The 14,688-nt window shown below is 40.8% G+C and overlaps 1 protein-coding gene across 3 annotated transcripts in view; it reads left to right on the top strand.

Moving 5' to 3' along the window:
* The window catches only part of proser1 (proline and serine rich 1), a 43,822-nt gene extending 38,883 nt beyond the window's left edge, over nt 1–4,939 (top strand). For all 3 annotated transcript variants that reach the window (XM_070892379.1, XM_070892381.1, XM_070892382.1), the window contains one exon: nt 113–4,939. In XM_070892379.1, coding sequence (XP_070748480.1) covers nt 113–241 — 129 coding nt within the window. In that variant the 3' untranslated portion in view covers nt 242–4,939. The remainder of the gene's footprint in view (nt 1–112) is intronic.
* Nucleotides 4,940–14,688: the final 9,749 nt, after the last annotated feature.

The following is a 14,688-nucleotide window of genomic DNA, read 5'->3' as shown; positions in this document are numbered from 1 at the left end:
GAGCAGCTAATCAGAAAGCATTGTTGCCACACAAAATGAATCAATGTGATCACCCTGTAGCAGAAATAATTACAATGACTGTACATTGTCTATATTTGTGGGTTTTTTTCAGGCACATTCAGCTGCAACTCTGGAGAATTTTCCAACTCAGGGCAACAACGGTTTTACATGCTACCCAGCCGCACCAGGAACTCCATATTCCCTGCAACCTGGCTTACCTTCTCAACTAGGGTGGCAGTAAATAGTGGACCTGTCTTTGAGTACTCTCTAAGCTTCAGCTATAAAACTGATGTTTGTTGAATTTATCCAGCTCTTTGATTAGACATGCAGTACATTTAGCAGCGTATGCAGGTGAAACTTGGTGGTGCTAATTTTTCTCATAGAAGAAATCTAAAGATATGAAAAAGAGATAGAGATAGAAATGTCACCTTAAGGTTGAATTGCTCCTTGTTTGTCATAATGAGCCTTTTCAGTAAATTGTGCGACTTGCTAAACACACCATTCAAGTGTTAGCTTATGGGACTTACATTAGAGAAGTCTTAATTGATATATTTGTATTGTCTTTCACATATATAGCAAGAAACTATCTCAATAGTGTAATGCGGAAGACTACCAGTTACGGATTTTCTGAAAATTGTTTTCATTACTGCATTTGTTCTTGGCACTGTTCCATTCCATTAGATTTTACTTATGGAAAGGTTTAAAACTAGAGTTTGACTCCTGATAAGTTAATGTTATTCACTCAGTGCTGACCAGATGCATGTTAGAATCAGAATTAGCTAACGGGATGGATATTTCATTTCTCTGCTTACTTAACATGTGGCAAGTTATATTTGGAGAGAGGGATGAGATACTCACTTGGTAACCAAAAGACATTTGGTTCAATGGTTCACGTATGTCTTTGCTCATTGACAAACCTGTTGATGTTGGGGTTGATGACAGTGATAGAATAAGCCCAGATCTCCTCTAGTCTCTGACTAACCAAGTGGTATATTATAGTTGGTGGCATTGCTTTGATAAAGATGTTCTATTCTTCTTAACATTCGCTGAAAAAGGAGGACGAGACTCTTCATCAGCCTGTGGAGTTCTCTGTTACGATGATAGAGTGCTGTATAATTTCAGATCCCTTCCCTACCACACACACCAAATTATGGGGCAGTGTTAATGATTTAGATCTTCCATTGCTCTCTGTAAACTCTAATTTACTCATTGTTTCTGCTGAAACTCACTTACTTATAGAAAATGTCCATGAAAAATCTTTAAGCAACTACTGTAAAGATTGAAAGTTGTATTTATTGATTTATTATCCTTTTTTACATATTTGTTGGGATTTTGTTTGCCAGAAAAAAATGAAATTGGCAAAAAAGTACATGCACTCACTAGCCACCAGAAGAGCTGTATAGACTTCATTTTAAAAAGGCAATTGTATATACGGTTCAAAAAAATACAGAATGCATAGTACTGTGGAAAAGACTTACAATGTAGTAATATGTCCTAAATACAAGATGCATTTATCAGCTGAATGTCATCTACACGCAATGAATAAGATTAAAATATGCTATACGGCATGTTTTATCTAAAAGCTATGTTTCCCCAAAGCTAATGCTACCTTCCGCCAAAAATATATTGACATATCTATTAGTCCTTTGACTATTTGATTCTACTTGCAGCATACAAGTGTGGGTTAAATCATTATCAGCAGTATGAAGACATGATTTGAAGCCATAACATAAATGAGTATAAGCTAAAGAGAACTATCTTTTTGGAAAACAAAATATTTACGTTTAATTCACAGGCATCTGATACAATGGTTTGACAACACTGACCATTTCCCTCCAAAATCTAGATTTGAATCCAGCATAGATTACTGGAATAAGGTGCTCCTCTTTGATCCATGCATATGGATTGAGAGGAAAATAAAATCAAATGGCTTAACCCTTTAATTGGTCTGTCAAATTATGCATTTAATTTTTTTTATAGTGTCAGGTCTTTGCACAATCCAAATAATTCAGTACAATACAGCAGAACCTCAAAAACATGAGCACTTTGGATCTAGGAGATAAGCATATGACTTTTTTATAATGCTGAGACTAGTAATTTTCAATGACTAAATAATACAATTTTTTGAGTACTGTGGAGACATTTACCTACGCAGCACACCCTGGTTTCTCAGACCACAAAACACTTCCAGGTTTTGAATGTGATTCTTGCATTTGTGATGTGCCCATACTAGTCTTTAGGATCTAGAATAATTGGATGTAGAGAAGCTGTTTCCACTTGTAGGAGAGTCCAACACTAGGGGTCATAACTATATGATCGCCACTAATAAATCCAATAAGGAATTTGAGAAACTTCATTACCCAGAAAATGGTTAGAACTTGCTACCCCACTGAGTAGTTGAGGCAAATATCATAGATAGATTTAAAGGGATGCTAGATATGTTAATGAGGGAGAAAGAAATAGATGGTTATGCTGCTAGGGTCAGATGAAGTAAAGTGAAAAGAAGCTTACGTGGAGCATAAACACCGGCATAGACCAGTTTGGCCGAATGGCCTGTTTCTGTGCTGTAAATTCTCTGTAGTTGGAAAACCGGTCTTTAACTAGTTTTCAGCCAATGAAAATCCTTTCTCTAAAAAAGTTGCTCCCAGCTTTCATCATGTACTTTGGGGGCGAAAGGTAGGTAAAATATTTTTTAAAAGTAAGAAAAAAAATGATTTCAATAAATAGGAAAGAAAGGATAGAGAAAAAAGGAAGGAAGAAAACTGCTGTAGCCAGCACAAATTTACAGATTTAAAAATGTTGAATGTAAAATTGTGTTTTCATCGTTTTAGTAGTTTAGGAATAATATGCTAATTAAAACTAAGCCTAATGTTTAAGTACTTCATTTCTGTGTCAGAGCATGAGCTGGAAATAAATACAAGCAGTTAAGTCAGAGTTCACTGACTTTATTCCCATTTTAAAGATTCAGACTGTTATATTGTAACAGTATAAGTATTTTAATTTACTGTACATATAGAAATACCACAGTACAATGCTCAACAAATGTCAGGGCAGTGCTATATTAGTGTACACAGTACATTTGACTGATCGATCAGTTTGTGTTCATAACTTTGAGGTTCTACTGTGTGTATTGCGTGATTAGTTATTAGATTTGTGATAACTTCAACTCTATAATTAGACATAAATGTGTAGATGAAAACATGAGCAATAACTTAAATTTTGCAAAGGAACAAAAAGCCAGAATTCATTATTACTAAAAATTATATAAACATTTTACTCTTGACTTAATTTTAATTGTATTTGTAAAGGAATATATATACTCCAGGGTAAGTCCCTACAATGGTCTTATCCTTGAGTATTTGTCTAAAAAAGACAGAAAACATTTTCATCTCAAAATTTACCCACCGTGGCCTTTTTGGGTGAATACTGAAGGTTAAGCATAATATGAATTTGCTGGTTTACTAATCAAAGAGTTGGTACACCATATCCTGTTAATAAGGAAGGTTCATTTAGAGTAAACCTTGGTTTAGCTACTGATTCTCTGCATTCCCTGTGTGTGTTTTGTTTAATAGAAGCAATTGTATAAATCGAACATTTTATTATTTAGGTGCTCTTAAGAGGCTTCAGCTGTAACACGTTTGAAGTTGTACATGTTCTCGAGAAGTGATGTAGAATTCTGTGTAAACAGTTAAATCTATTCTCCTAATCAAGCTGTATTGATTTTAATTTAACAATCTTGGATTTTGATATTTGTTGGTATGATGGAGTATCAACTTTAAAAATATTTTTTAAACTTAAAGCTATAAAGCTTATAAAAAAAATGTGCATCCTTAACATTCTTTTTTAAATGGGTATAGAGGTTGCTAATACGCAAGAATGCTCAAAATGGCACTTTCAGAAAGCTTTAGTCCTGTATCATTTATGATATGTCATCAAGATAAACTTCAAATCATTAAATAGTATTCAGTGTCTCCTATAGATCCCCCACCCCAAATATTTTTCTCCAGACTATAGGAGTTTGAGCTTTTCTAATGATCAGAACTCATCTTCTTTATACTTGGTGTTAGTTTTATTGCTCTAATCTGCACCTTCTCTAGTGCATGAGGCAGTTTTGGTGATGCCCAGAATAGTATACTGAGTGTGGTCTTATTAGTGCTGTATAGCCTTAGCATTACTGCAGGTATCGTAGCATAGTGCTTATGTTACTTGACAAGTAATCAAGAGGCCTGGACTGATGATCGTGAGGCACAAGTTCAAATCCAACTGGGGAGTTTAAATTCAGTTAATTAAATAAATCTAGAATAAAAAACGAACATCAATAATGGTGACCATGATTGTCGTAAAAAACCATCTGATTCACTAATGTCCTTTGGGGAAGGAAAAATGCTGTCCTTACCCAGTCTGACCTATATGTGACTCCAGACCCACAGCAATGTGCTTGACTCTTAACTGCCCTCTGCGGTTCAAGAAGGTGACTCACCACCACCTTTTCATGGGCCATTAGGGATGGCAGTACATGCCGGCCTTGCCAGCGACGCCCACACCCATGAATGACTTTTTAAACCCTGGTGGCTTAGATTCTGTGTAATTCTGTATGTTTCTGTTTATTTTAAAAATTACTTTATATTGTATGGACAAAGTATCTTATATGCAGTTTATGATACAAAGTAACAGATGCTCAAGGGACACGATTGTATGCAGTTTCAAGTTTCTTTTGCAGATGTATACCAACAATCAACGAGGAGCTCCTTGTTCAACAGTAATTCACCCATACCATCTGTTATGTATGTACTGTCTATTTTATTCTTGATACAGGATTGCATTTTAGTGAGATAATAGTGATAAGAATAATGCCTTAGAAAAACAACTAATAGTTGGATGCTGTATTGTGTCACATCATGTCAACATTTTTAAATAAAAAAAATTAGAGTTACAATCACACGGACTTTTGTGTCATAAATAGAGCAATATTTAGCAGCCTGTCTACTTGATCTCATCCAATCAATAGGGCTTGGTTTGGCACATAGGGTAAAAGAAAGGGCGAGAGGAATTAAAATGAGAAATAGAGACAAAGCTTTTCTAAAATACATTTTAAATGTATATTATTCAAGCACCTTGCTCCAAATTTCAGTATAGAATTAAAGTAGCATGAGCAGTCTTTTTAAAGAGCAGCAGATGTGAATTTGACAACACTTGTACTTGCACATGGTATTGTAGAAGTGAATACTCATACTTGCTTCATTGATCACTCACAAATAAAGTACAGTGCAAGAAACAACTCTGGGCACAAATATCTCTTTCAGTTTAGTATTTCATCTTTGCCACGGGATTTTCAAGATGGTAGCTATCATGACATTGATGAGGCCTCTGCTTGTAATAATGTCAATTAAAACGAGTTCGAAGTAGTGAAATTTCTGCTTTATTCAGGCACTGAGAATGATCTTGTGACTTGATATTTGTAATGTGTGTGGTTTTCCTGATTTACAATCGGTATTTGACTGCTCCTCATTGTGTATGTTTTATGTTGTGTTGATAGCAGTGCTACTTTAGTATATAAAAGAGATTGTATTTAGTTAAATAACCTACTAAAAATATTGTATGTACGTAGGCTAGCGGAGGATTGCTTTTATGGTGATATGATCTACTTGATAATTATCGATCAGTAGTTCAAAAAAATGCTTATGCAATAAAACATTTTTGCTATACAATGTATAAATGACCAATTGCATTGAAAAATTATTACTTAATTGTACTTGATTGCATTTGCAGAGAAGAGACATGTGCGATTTCTGCAGGAAGAGGTTATTCAGGTTTTCAGGCCATTCAAACAATGTGTAGTTTTACACTACATATTAATCTTTCAGGGAAGATCCACACCATGTTTAGGAGTAAAGACTTGAGGGTGGGTTATTTAGGTGAAAGGGCGAAAACTGGCGCTAAGTGGGTGCTGAGCTAATAAGGCACGCCTGTTTGAAAGTGTGGTTTTTAGCCTGCAATTTTGGGCCTATGTGATGATTGCTATGATTTAAACGTGCCTGAAGTTGCTAAAACTGACACCTGCAAGATTAGTATTCAAGCGCTATTTAGAAACCGTTTTTTGTGGAATAGTGAAGTAGCCTCCACAGACCACTGTGTGGAGTACGCTGGTTGACACAGTGGAATGTTTCAGGATGGCTCAGGGACTGAGGGACTGGGTGCACATGTTCTTCGACGCAGCACTGGAGGTCCAGAGGAGGAGGGATATCCTATACCCGCAGGGGATAAGGACGCCACCTCACCCTCCTGTCCCTCTCTCCTGCAGCAGCTGGTGCTGCCTTGCCTGGCCTCATCTTCTCCTCCCATTCCTCCTCCAGGCTAAGAGGGACCTGCATTCATTGTTATAGATACAGAACTTTTTAAAGAAACAATTTGCAATCATTTCTAATTTAACCAAAATAACTTTTTGCAGTTAAATTTTGGAGTTCTCAATTAAATTGTCAACCTATAGAAATGTGTTGGCCTGTACTGTTCCCATTACAGTATCCATATATTTCTCTGACTTCTGTAGATCTAAAGGACGAAACTTTCTGGGAAATGTTTGTGTTTCTTCCTGCACAACACTCAGTTTATCCTTTTTATTGTTACATGAATTCGTTGTAATTTTTTTAAATCATGCAGTCTTCCGGTAAATAACTGTACTTACTCCAAAGTATTCCCTGTACTTTTTAAGCCAAGTACTGTACTTGTCAAATAAATATAATTAGTATTCACACTGTTTAGTTTACAAGTTCTTTGATAGCAAGTTGAAATGTTTCTTGATTGGCTAATGAAAGGAGCCATGTAATCCCAAGTACGCTTTCGCACAGAGGTGCACTCCTGGGATCTGTGGACCACTATGCTGTATACAACTCCACACTGTTTCAAAGCAAGTTTTCGTTGCGGCTTCGCATGAGGTTAAGTACGGATTTGGTTCTGGGGAAGCCACATGCTGAGCATGCACATAAGAAATTTCATGATGAAACTGCAGATGGACATTGCAGTTGTAGCATCCTACTCCTGGGTTATATATGTGCCATTGTGTCTTTTACTGCACTGAAGGGTTCTTTGTTGCTTGCATCAGGCGTTACATTGTCAAACATTTGGGTATAAAGTCTCCAGCCTCGCTACAGTAGACAAGATTATTCAGACATTAGACTATTAAATACTATTAATTTATCCAACAAATTTCATCAGGTTTTCCAGGAGATTGTCAGGTGGCATCAGATGATGAAGCTCTTACAAAAAGAAAATATAAAGCAGGCAAAAACGCACCAGGATTAGCGTTCAAGGAACCGTGGCACAAATTGGAATTTTATATTATGCACAGAATGATACAGCCTATCCAGCTAGGCTACACTCATAAGAGCGTGTGGAGGATGCATATAATTTGGAGAAGGAAGCTAGGTAATTATCTTTTGTGGCAGCTCTTGCTTATTGAGTTAGAATGTCGTGGGTTCAAGTCCCACTCCACACACAAATCTCGGCCGACACCAGTGCAGTACTGAAGTATCATCAAAATCCACGGCGCGGCCCTGGACAATGTGGACCATTTCCTATACCTCGGGAGCCTCTTATCAACAAGAGCAGACATTGACAACGAGATTCAACACCGCCTCCAGTGCAGCCTTTGGCAGCCTGAGGAAAAGAGAGTTTGAAGACCAGACCCTCAAATCTGCTACCAAGTTCATGGCCTACAGGGCTGTAGTAATACCCACCCTCCTGTATGGCTCAGAGATACGGACCATGTACAGTAGATATCTCGTCACTGGAGAAATACCACCAACGATGTCTCCGCAAGATCCTACAAATCCCCTGGGAGGACAGACGCACCAACATTAGCGTCCTCGACCAGGCCAACATCCCCAACATTGAAGCACTGACCACACTTGATCAGCTCCGCTGGGCAGGCCAGATACGAGACTCCCAAAGCAAGCGCACTACTCGGAACTCCTTCACGGCAAACGAGCCAAATATGGGCAGAGGAAATGCTAAAAAGACACCTTCAAAGCCTCCCTGATAAAGTGCAACATCCCCACTGACACCTGGGAATCCCTGGCCAAAGACCGCCGTAAGTGGAGGAAGTGCATCTGGGACGGCGTTGAGCACCTCGAGTCTCATCGCCGAGAGCAATCAAAAATCAAGCGCAGGCAGCGGAAAGAGTGTGCGGCAAACCTGTCCCACCCACCCCTTCCCTCAACGATTATCTGTCCCCCCTGTGACTGACTGTGGTTCTTGTATTGGACTGTTCAGCCACCTATGGACTCATTTTAAGAGAGGAAGCAAGTCTTCCTCGATTCCGAGGGACTGCCTATGATGATGACTGAAGTATTGCACTGTCAGAGGTGCCGTCTCTCAAATGAGACATTAAATCGAGGCCCCTTCTGCCTGCTCTGGTGGACATAAAAGATCCCATAACACTATTGAAAAAAGAGTAGGGGAGCTCTGGTATCCTGGCTAACATTTATCCGTCAACCAATACTACTAAAAGCAAATTATCAGGCCCTCTATCTCCTTGATGGGACCTTGTGTGTGCAAATTGGCTGCCTTGTTTGCCTTCATTACAACAATTCATTGGTTGTAAAGTGCTTTGGGATATTCTGATGGCATGAAAGGTGCTATACAAATGCAAGTTCTTGTCCTCACCTACAAATCCTTCCACACACAGTATGACTTTTCATTCTCTATTCCATGATCTCCAGTTTTCCAGTGCCAGCCTTCTGTTCCCTACACCAGCTGCTTCTCCAGCTACTTTGCCTCACCCTCTAGAGCTTCATTACTTAGGATCTCCATCATGCCATCTTCCTCCCTGACTTCATTACCAATTTCAGCCCCTCTTTTTCAACTGCACTTTTGCACTCTCCCCTTTCTCCAGTGCTCACTCACTATTCACCACCCAGTAAAGTACTCTGAGAAGCCTCTTGGTGCTGCAATGAATAGCCTCTCTGTCAATGAACGTCTTCAGTTTTACTCCACAACATATTTTGCTACTTATCTAAAAGACCTACCCTGATATCCCCATGCCTACATTCACCCCAAAATCAGTTTTGCTGCATAATTTCTGTGTGCTTGAGGACAAGTACAGGTAAAATACATTTCTTAATATGATTAATCAGCATTATGCTGGTCATCTGATAGCGGATAATTTGAAGAGTTTGCTAACTGTAAAACAATTAACTTTCCAATCGCATAATGAGCATTAAGTAATAAGACTTCCATTTTAACAAGGATAATGTGTTTCTATCAGTTTGACTATATTGTAGTGATCATCACATGCTAAACTTAATTGACCTTGTTTCTCCCCACACACATTTGGAAGCAATTCTGCAGTAAACTCAAGTTTAAACAATGTAATGTATGCATTTTTGAGAAAAGTAGAAATTCTCTGAAATGTTGCCACTTCATAATTTATTATTTTCAAAATAACTTTTATAAGTTTGCAATGGGATTTCAAACTCCTTGCTGATTGCTATAAATTATTCTGTTATTAATGGCTACATCTTGCCTTTTCTTGATGCTTCTTCATACAAAATCTGAGCAAATTTCAAGAAAGTCATTATCCATTATATAAAAGATGATCTTAAAAAGAAGTCATCTAAAATATTGTCATTTTAAACGCTATTTTTATTCTCTCTTCTCCACCACTTACTAAGGCCAGATACGATTGATATATACACGAGACCACAAGATTGTTGAAATGAGAAATGACTATCTAGCCCATTCAGTTTGTCCAGTCATTTAAATTCTTTTCCAGCTCACACATGTATTAACTGCCAATGTTGTAACACAAAGCCATATCATTGTTTGTGGCTAAAACAGGAATCTAACTAATTCCCTTTTAAATGCTCCAACTGAGTAAAATTCACCATGATAGTATCATTTATAAGTTTTAAAAACTCTTAATTCTGAAAAAGTTACACTCAATGTTCTGCTTGTAGCTTCAAAATATGAACAATGGCCACTCCAAATTTGGAAACATAAAAGGGCAAGGGAAGATGAATGAGAATACAATACTTTCAATATTCTCATCTTTTTTTTCCAATTTGGAGACTGGAGCCGAAATTCAGGGTCTGGATAATGCCCGTTACCCCCGTTTTATGGCGGTCATGAGGCGGAATCGAGTGGCCGCCGCGTTGCAGTCCATTGGCCGCCACGATCCAAATTCACCTTGTGGATTTTTTGGGCGGTCCTCACTTCCGCCCCGCTGCTGCCAACCGCCCCAACCCTGTCTTCAAAGCACACTGCCGCTCTCCCACACCTCCATCCCACTCCGTGTAAAATTGACCTAAAAAAAAAACACGAGCTGCCGCGCTTTTTTTGTCTGCACCTTGTTTGTTGTGTGTGAGCCACGGCAGCGCAGTGGCTCTTCAAGGGGAGGGCGCACTGCCACGGCCGCCATGTTTTTTTTTGCCAGCCGACTTCCCGATCAGCCGGTCAATTATGGCCCTGGGTTCGGCCGGGCCACCAACAGGCAACCTGGCACCCCCTCATTGGAGCCCAATCTGCATATTTAAAGTTGGCCAGTTCAGGGTGGAAAGGGCTGGGTAAATCCCCCACTCCATTTTACCCCCGTCCCCCAGCCTGTGTACTGGGGCGAAGCAGGATACATGTTACGCCTATGGTAATTGGGTGGTAGGACAGGTCCATCATAATCTGGAACAAATCCAGGAAGAGAGTGTCCGAGACTGGATCAACATCACCCACCTCTTACACCTAGCACAACATCCGGGCACCCTGGATGCATGCACCCTGAAGGGAATGACCTGGGTGTATCCGGTCACGGGTGGGTGTGTGAACTCACATTCGTCCCTGGTGGGAGTGGTCCTCATAATTCCCGTCATGGGTGCCAGGGAGGTGGAGTGGAACCGGGCTGCATCCAAAGTACAAGGTGGAAAACATAGGGCTGCTCAGGGGGAAGAACTACTTGCGGTATTACCCAATGGATCAATACGCAATCAAAAGAAACTGAACTGAGAGGGGTCTCATTGACGGGTTGCCGCAGGGTAGGTAACCTGACCATTTGCCCACATCCAGTAGGACAGGATAGTAAAGATGGGTACGAGTTCAACCAGACTGATGGATGTGTACTGGAAATAAGCCCAGCAGAGCCCAGACCCACACACTGCCTACCGTGGCAAGGGTGAATACTGTGTGGTCACAAACCAGCTGACCTACGATTATGGCGAGTTAGAATGTAACATTACTAACCCAACTTCTGCTTCACCCCCAGCCTACCTGTAACCATAGGACGGGCACGAATGACCTACATTCATGCACGGAAAACAGTCACTCTGAATTGAACAGAAGAAATAAGGGCAGATCTGGGGCTGTATGAAGAACAGCTCACAGCACCTATACCCCATCTCTCAGAGGACATGAAGGAAATAAAGGACCATTAAATGATACTACCTCATAAAGCAAGAGTTGCAGGAACTAGGAAAGGAGATCGATCACGACCTGTGTGAGACCCCATGGTACGAACAAGCCTGGAACTGGGGCTTAAATGTGAACATCCACTCTTGGATTCGCATCATCTCTCCTATACGGGTAGTGCTACAACTAGTATTGGCATTATGTTGGCTTGTAATGACTTGTGCTGCTTGCTTGAAATGCAAGAACAAAAGGAAAGCAAAGGATTTAATTATAGAACAGTGAAAATTACTGGCCGAGCACGCTGAAATATTCTGAGACGTAGGTTACGTCCCGGGTCCCCAAACCACATGGCTGATCACCACGGATTAAGATGGAGATAGATAGATTTTTGAGCAATAAGAGAGTAAAGGGTTACGGGGAGCGGGCAGGGAAGTGGAGCTGAGTCCATGATCAGATCAGCCATGATCTTATTGAATGGTCGAGCAGGCTCGAGAGGCCAAATGGCCTACTCCTGCTCCTATTATATTCTTAGAATGGGGCAGGGGACACAGTTGGTATTCTTGGGCTGGCTAACCAAGTACCAAAAGGGGGGACTGAAGTGGGGATTTCGAGCTCTGCTATAATTATAGGATTAAGAAGAGGTCTCGGGACTCCGATGAACTAACAGGCTGTTTGCAGCGGTCAGCTTTTAGATTTTTTAATAGGCAGTTGAGATAATGCTAAGAATAACATGTTGACTTTGCAATAACTGACTGAGGTAAGCTGCTTGACTTAGAAATGGAACTACAAGGGGCCTCGGAGTGTAGGAAAGCAGAACATTGGGGCAGAAGTGAACTGTTAACAGGATACCATCTGGCCTGAGCAGAAGGCAGGCTAACGATAATAGATTGTGGCCACATCAGTCATGCCCTTCTTTGGTAATGAAGGTGGTACCTTAATGTTATGCGAGCTAGGCAGAAAACAGAGGCGAGTGATTATGTGATGCGGAAGGGAATTAACCAGTCACTGTGTACGCGGGCTTTAAACTAATCAAAATGTGCCAAAGGATCGTGCACGAGGTTGAGCATGTACATTTAAGTGTATAAAAGGTTGTTTGAAACTACATATCATTGGATAGTGACCTGGCTAGACCCATAGCAGGTCACCTCCCCACTGGTGCGAATAAATACTGCTTGAATCTTCGAACACAGACCTGGTGTCGAGTGTTTATTTTAAATATTCCACTTCAAACTTTATACATATCCATCCAATATTACATTAACAAAGTCAACTAATCGCCTTGTGCATTTCCTGTGCCTTTGCCTGTCCTAGTGCTGCTACGAAGTGCGGCGCGGCCCACACTAGAAACGTACACTGGACTATAAATAGAGCTGGAGCACCGGGCCCTGGAATATCGTGGGCTGCCCCGACCTGTGTGAGAACACCACCGCAGGTCGGGGCTATAAATAGAGCTGGAGTGCAGGGCCCTGGAACATCGTGGTGGAGGTGCGGTGAATGAGGGTACGGGGCCCAGAAGAGCCGAGGGCCCAGGGGCAACATGGACCTGCCCACACTGCGATATGTGTGCACACTAGGTCCGTGCAGCAGAGCAGGTCTCCAGTCGTCCTGGTTAATCCTTGCCACTGGATAAAGGCCTAGTTCTGTCAAGCCTGTGTGATGGCTGATGTGCAACGGTCACCACACGTTAAAAAAAATTCATGCACAGGCATCTTCCACCCCCTCAACTGGAGTTCAGGACTGGAACATCGGGCCCTTCCTTGAAACATCTGTGAACTCATGGAAGCAAGTCATCCTTGTTCGAGGGACCGCCTATGATTGATGACACGTGCGACGTGGAGTGGACACCATTTTCGACACAAAATGGCACTCGTAGCGCCGAAAAATAGGGCACAATGGAGCCAAACATCTAGCCCTAGATTTTGGGCTTAATAGGAAACTATGCCTTTGTGTCACCAGTAAATAATGAGAATTCCATTAGAACAGGATAACAAAACAATTATTTGAATGTTATTGCTACATAGCCTACTTTCTGCTACTGGAGGGAGTTTGCACTGCCCACTTGGAACCTCTACGGCAGAATTCAATACTATGACAATGCAGTGTCAATTACATAGAATTCCACTGGCAGCACTCTTCCCGATTCCTTTCCTTGGTGCTGGCACTTTGAAATCCTGCGTCATCATCAACAGGAATAAAATAAAGATCAACCTCCATATTGAGTTGGCATTTGCAACCATGCAAACGAGAGGAAATCATCTCGCGTCGCTGACTAAGAAATTTGCATCTCATACAATCATTTTATTTAGGTTGTCCTCTTCCACACGGTTGTATACAAGATATCACACTGGAACACATTCTTAGCTTCATGTACAAAGGAGACAGCAGAGAGGGCATACAATGGTAGCAAAATAATATGTAAATGTTCAAACTTAATGGCTCCAAACAACAAAGTTTAGGGAACACCTCATGTGAAGTCTAACTATCCTTTTGATTGCACCAGAAGATTGACAGCATCACTAAATAAATTTCTCAAACATGTAGAGCCCTGTCAGAAATGTTGCTTAACATTTATTTTGTTACTTATTACTACTTTATATCAGATAAAGCCACATAATTGGCAGGCACTGAAGGAGCACTGGTGACCACTCTAGAGGGTAGAATTTGGCCAGTGCAGATTTCTGGCGCACTCACCAGAGGTGTGCCGCTTTTGTCCACCTCGAAGTGTTCCAAAAATCTTCGGGCCGAGTTTGGCCGCTCCCCAGCCTCTCCTTGATGGTGGCGTAGCGTGGCCACTGAAAACAGTGCCAGGACCTCTGCACATGCGCACTAGAGTGTGCGCACATGCGCAGTAGCTCCTCATCCCCAGAATCTGTGAGAGTGCTGCAGGCTGTGTGGGAGAGGTCGAAGCTCATCGACGGCCTGCTGCCTTCCCGGGTCGTGTTTTGGTAGGACTTCGATTTTTTATTTGTTATTGATTGATTAATTGCTTATTAGTTTGGTCTTAGTGCTTTAGGTGCAGGGTTCCTTCTATTTTTTATTTGTTAATTAATTGCTTATTACTTTTTGTGCTTTGTTTAGTGCTTTGTAAGTCTTGGTGCTAGGTGCAGGTCCTCTCAGCTTCCTTGTATTTTTATTTGTTATTGAATGCTTATTTTTGTGCTTTGTTTAGTATTTGATGTTTAGAATGTACTTACTTGCGCTGATTTCTTAACTCTCCTCAAGGGTTTTCTGCTCGGCCACAAGTGGCCACATACGCTGGCCTAAGTTAGTTTGGAGCAACTATTAGCTGTCCAAACTGGC

The sequence above is a fragment of the Pristiophorus japonicus genome, chromosome 10 (genome assembly GCF_044704955.1).
Source record: "Pristiophorus japonicus isolate sPriJap1 chromosome 10, sPriJap1.hap1, whole genome shotgun sequence".
In the NCBI taxonomy this organism is placed as follows: domain Eukaryota; kingdom Metazoa; phylum Chordata; class Chondrichthyes; family Pristiophoridae; genus Pristiophorus; species Pristiophorus japonicus.
This window is presented reverse-complemented; position numbering and strand designations above follow the sequence as displayed.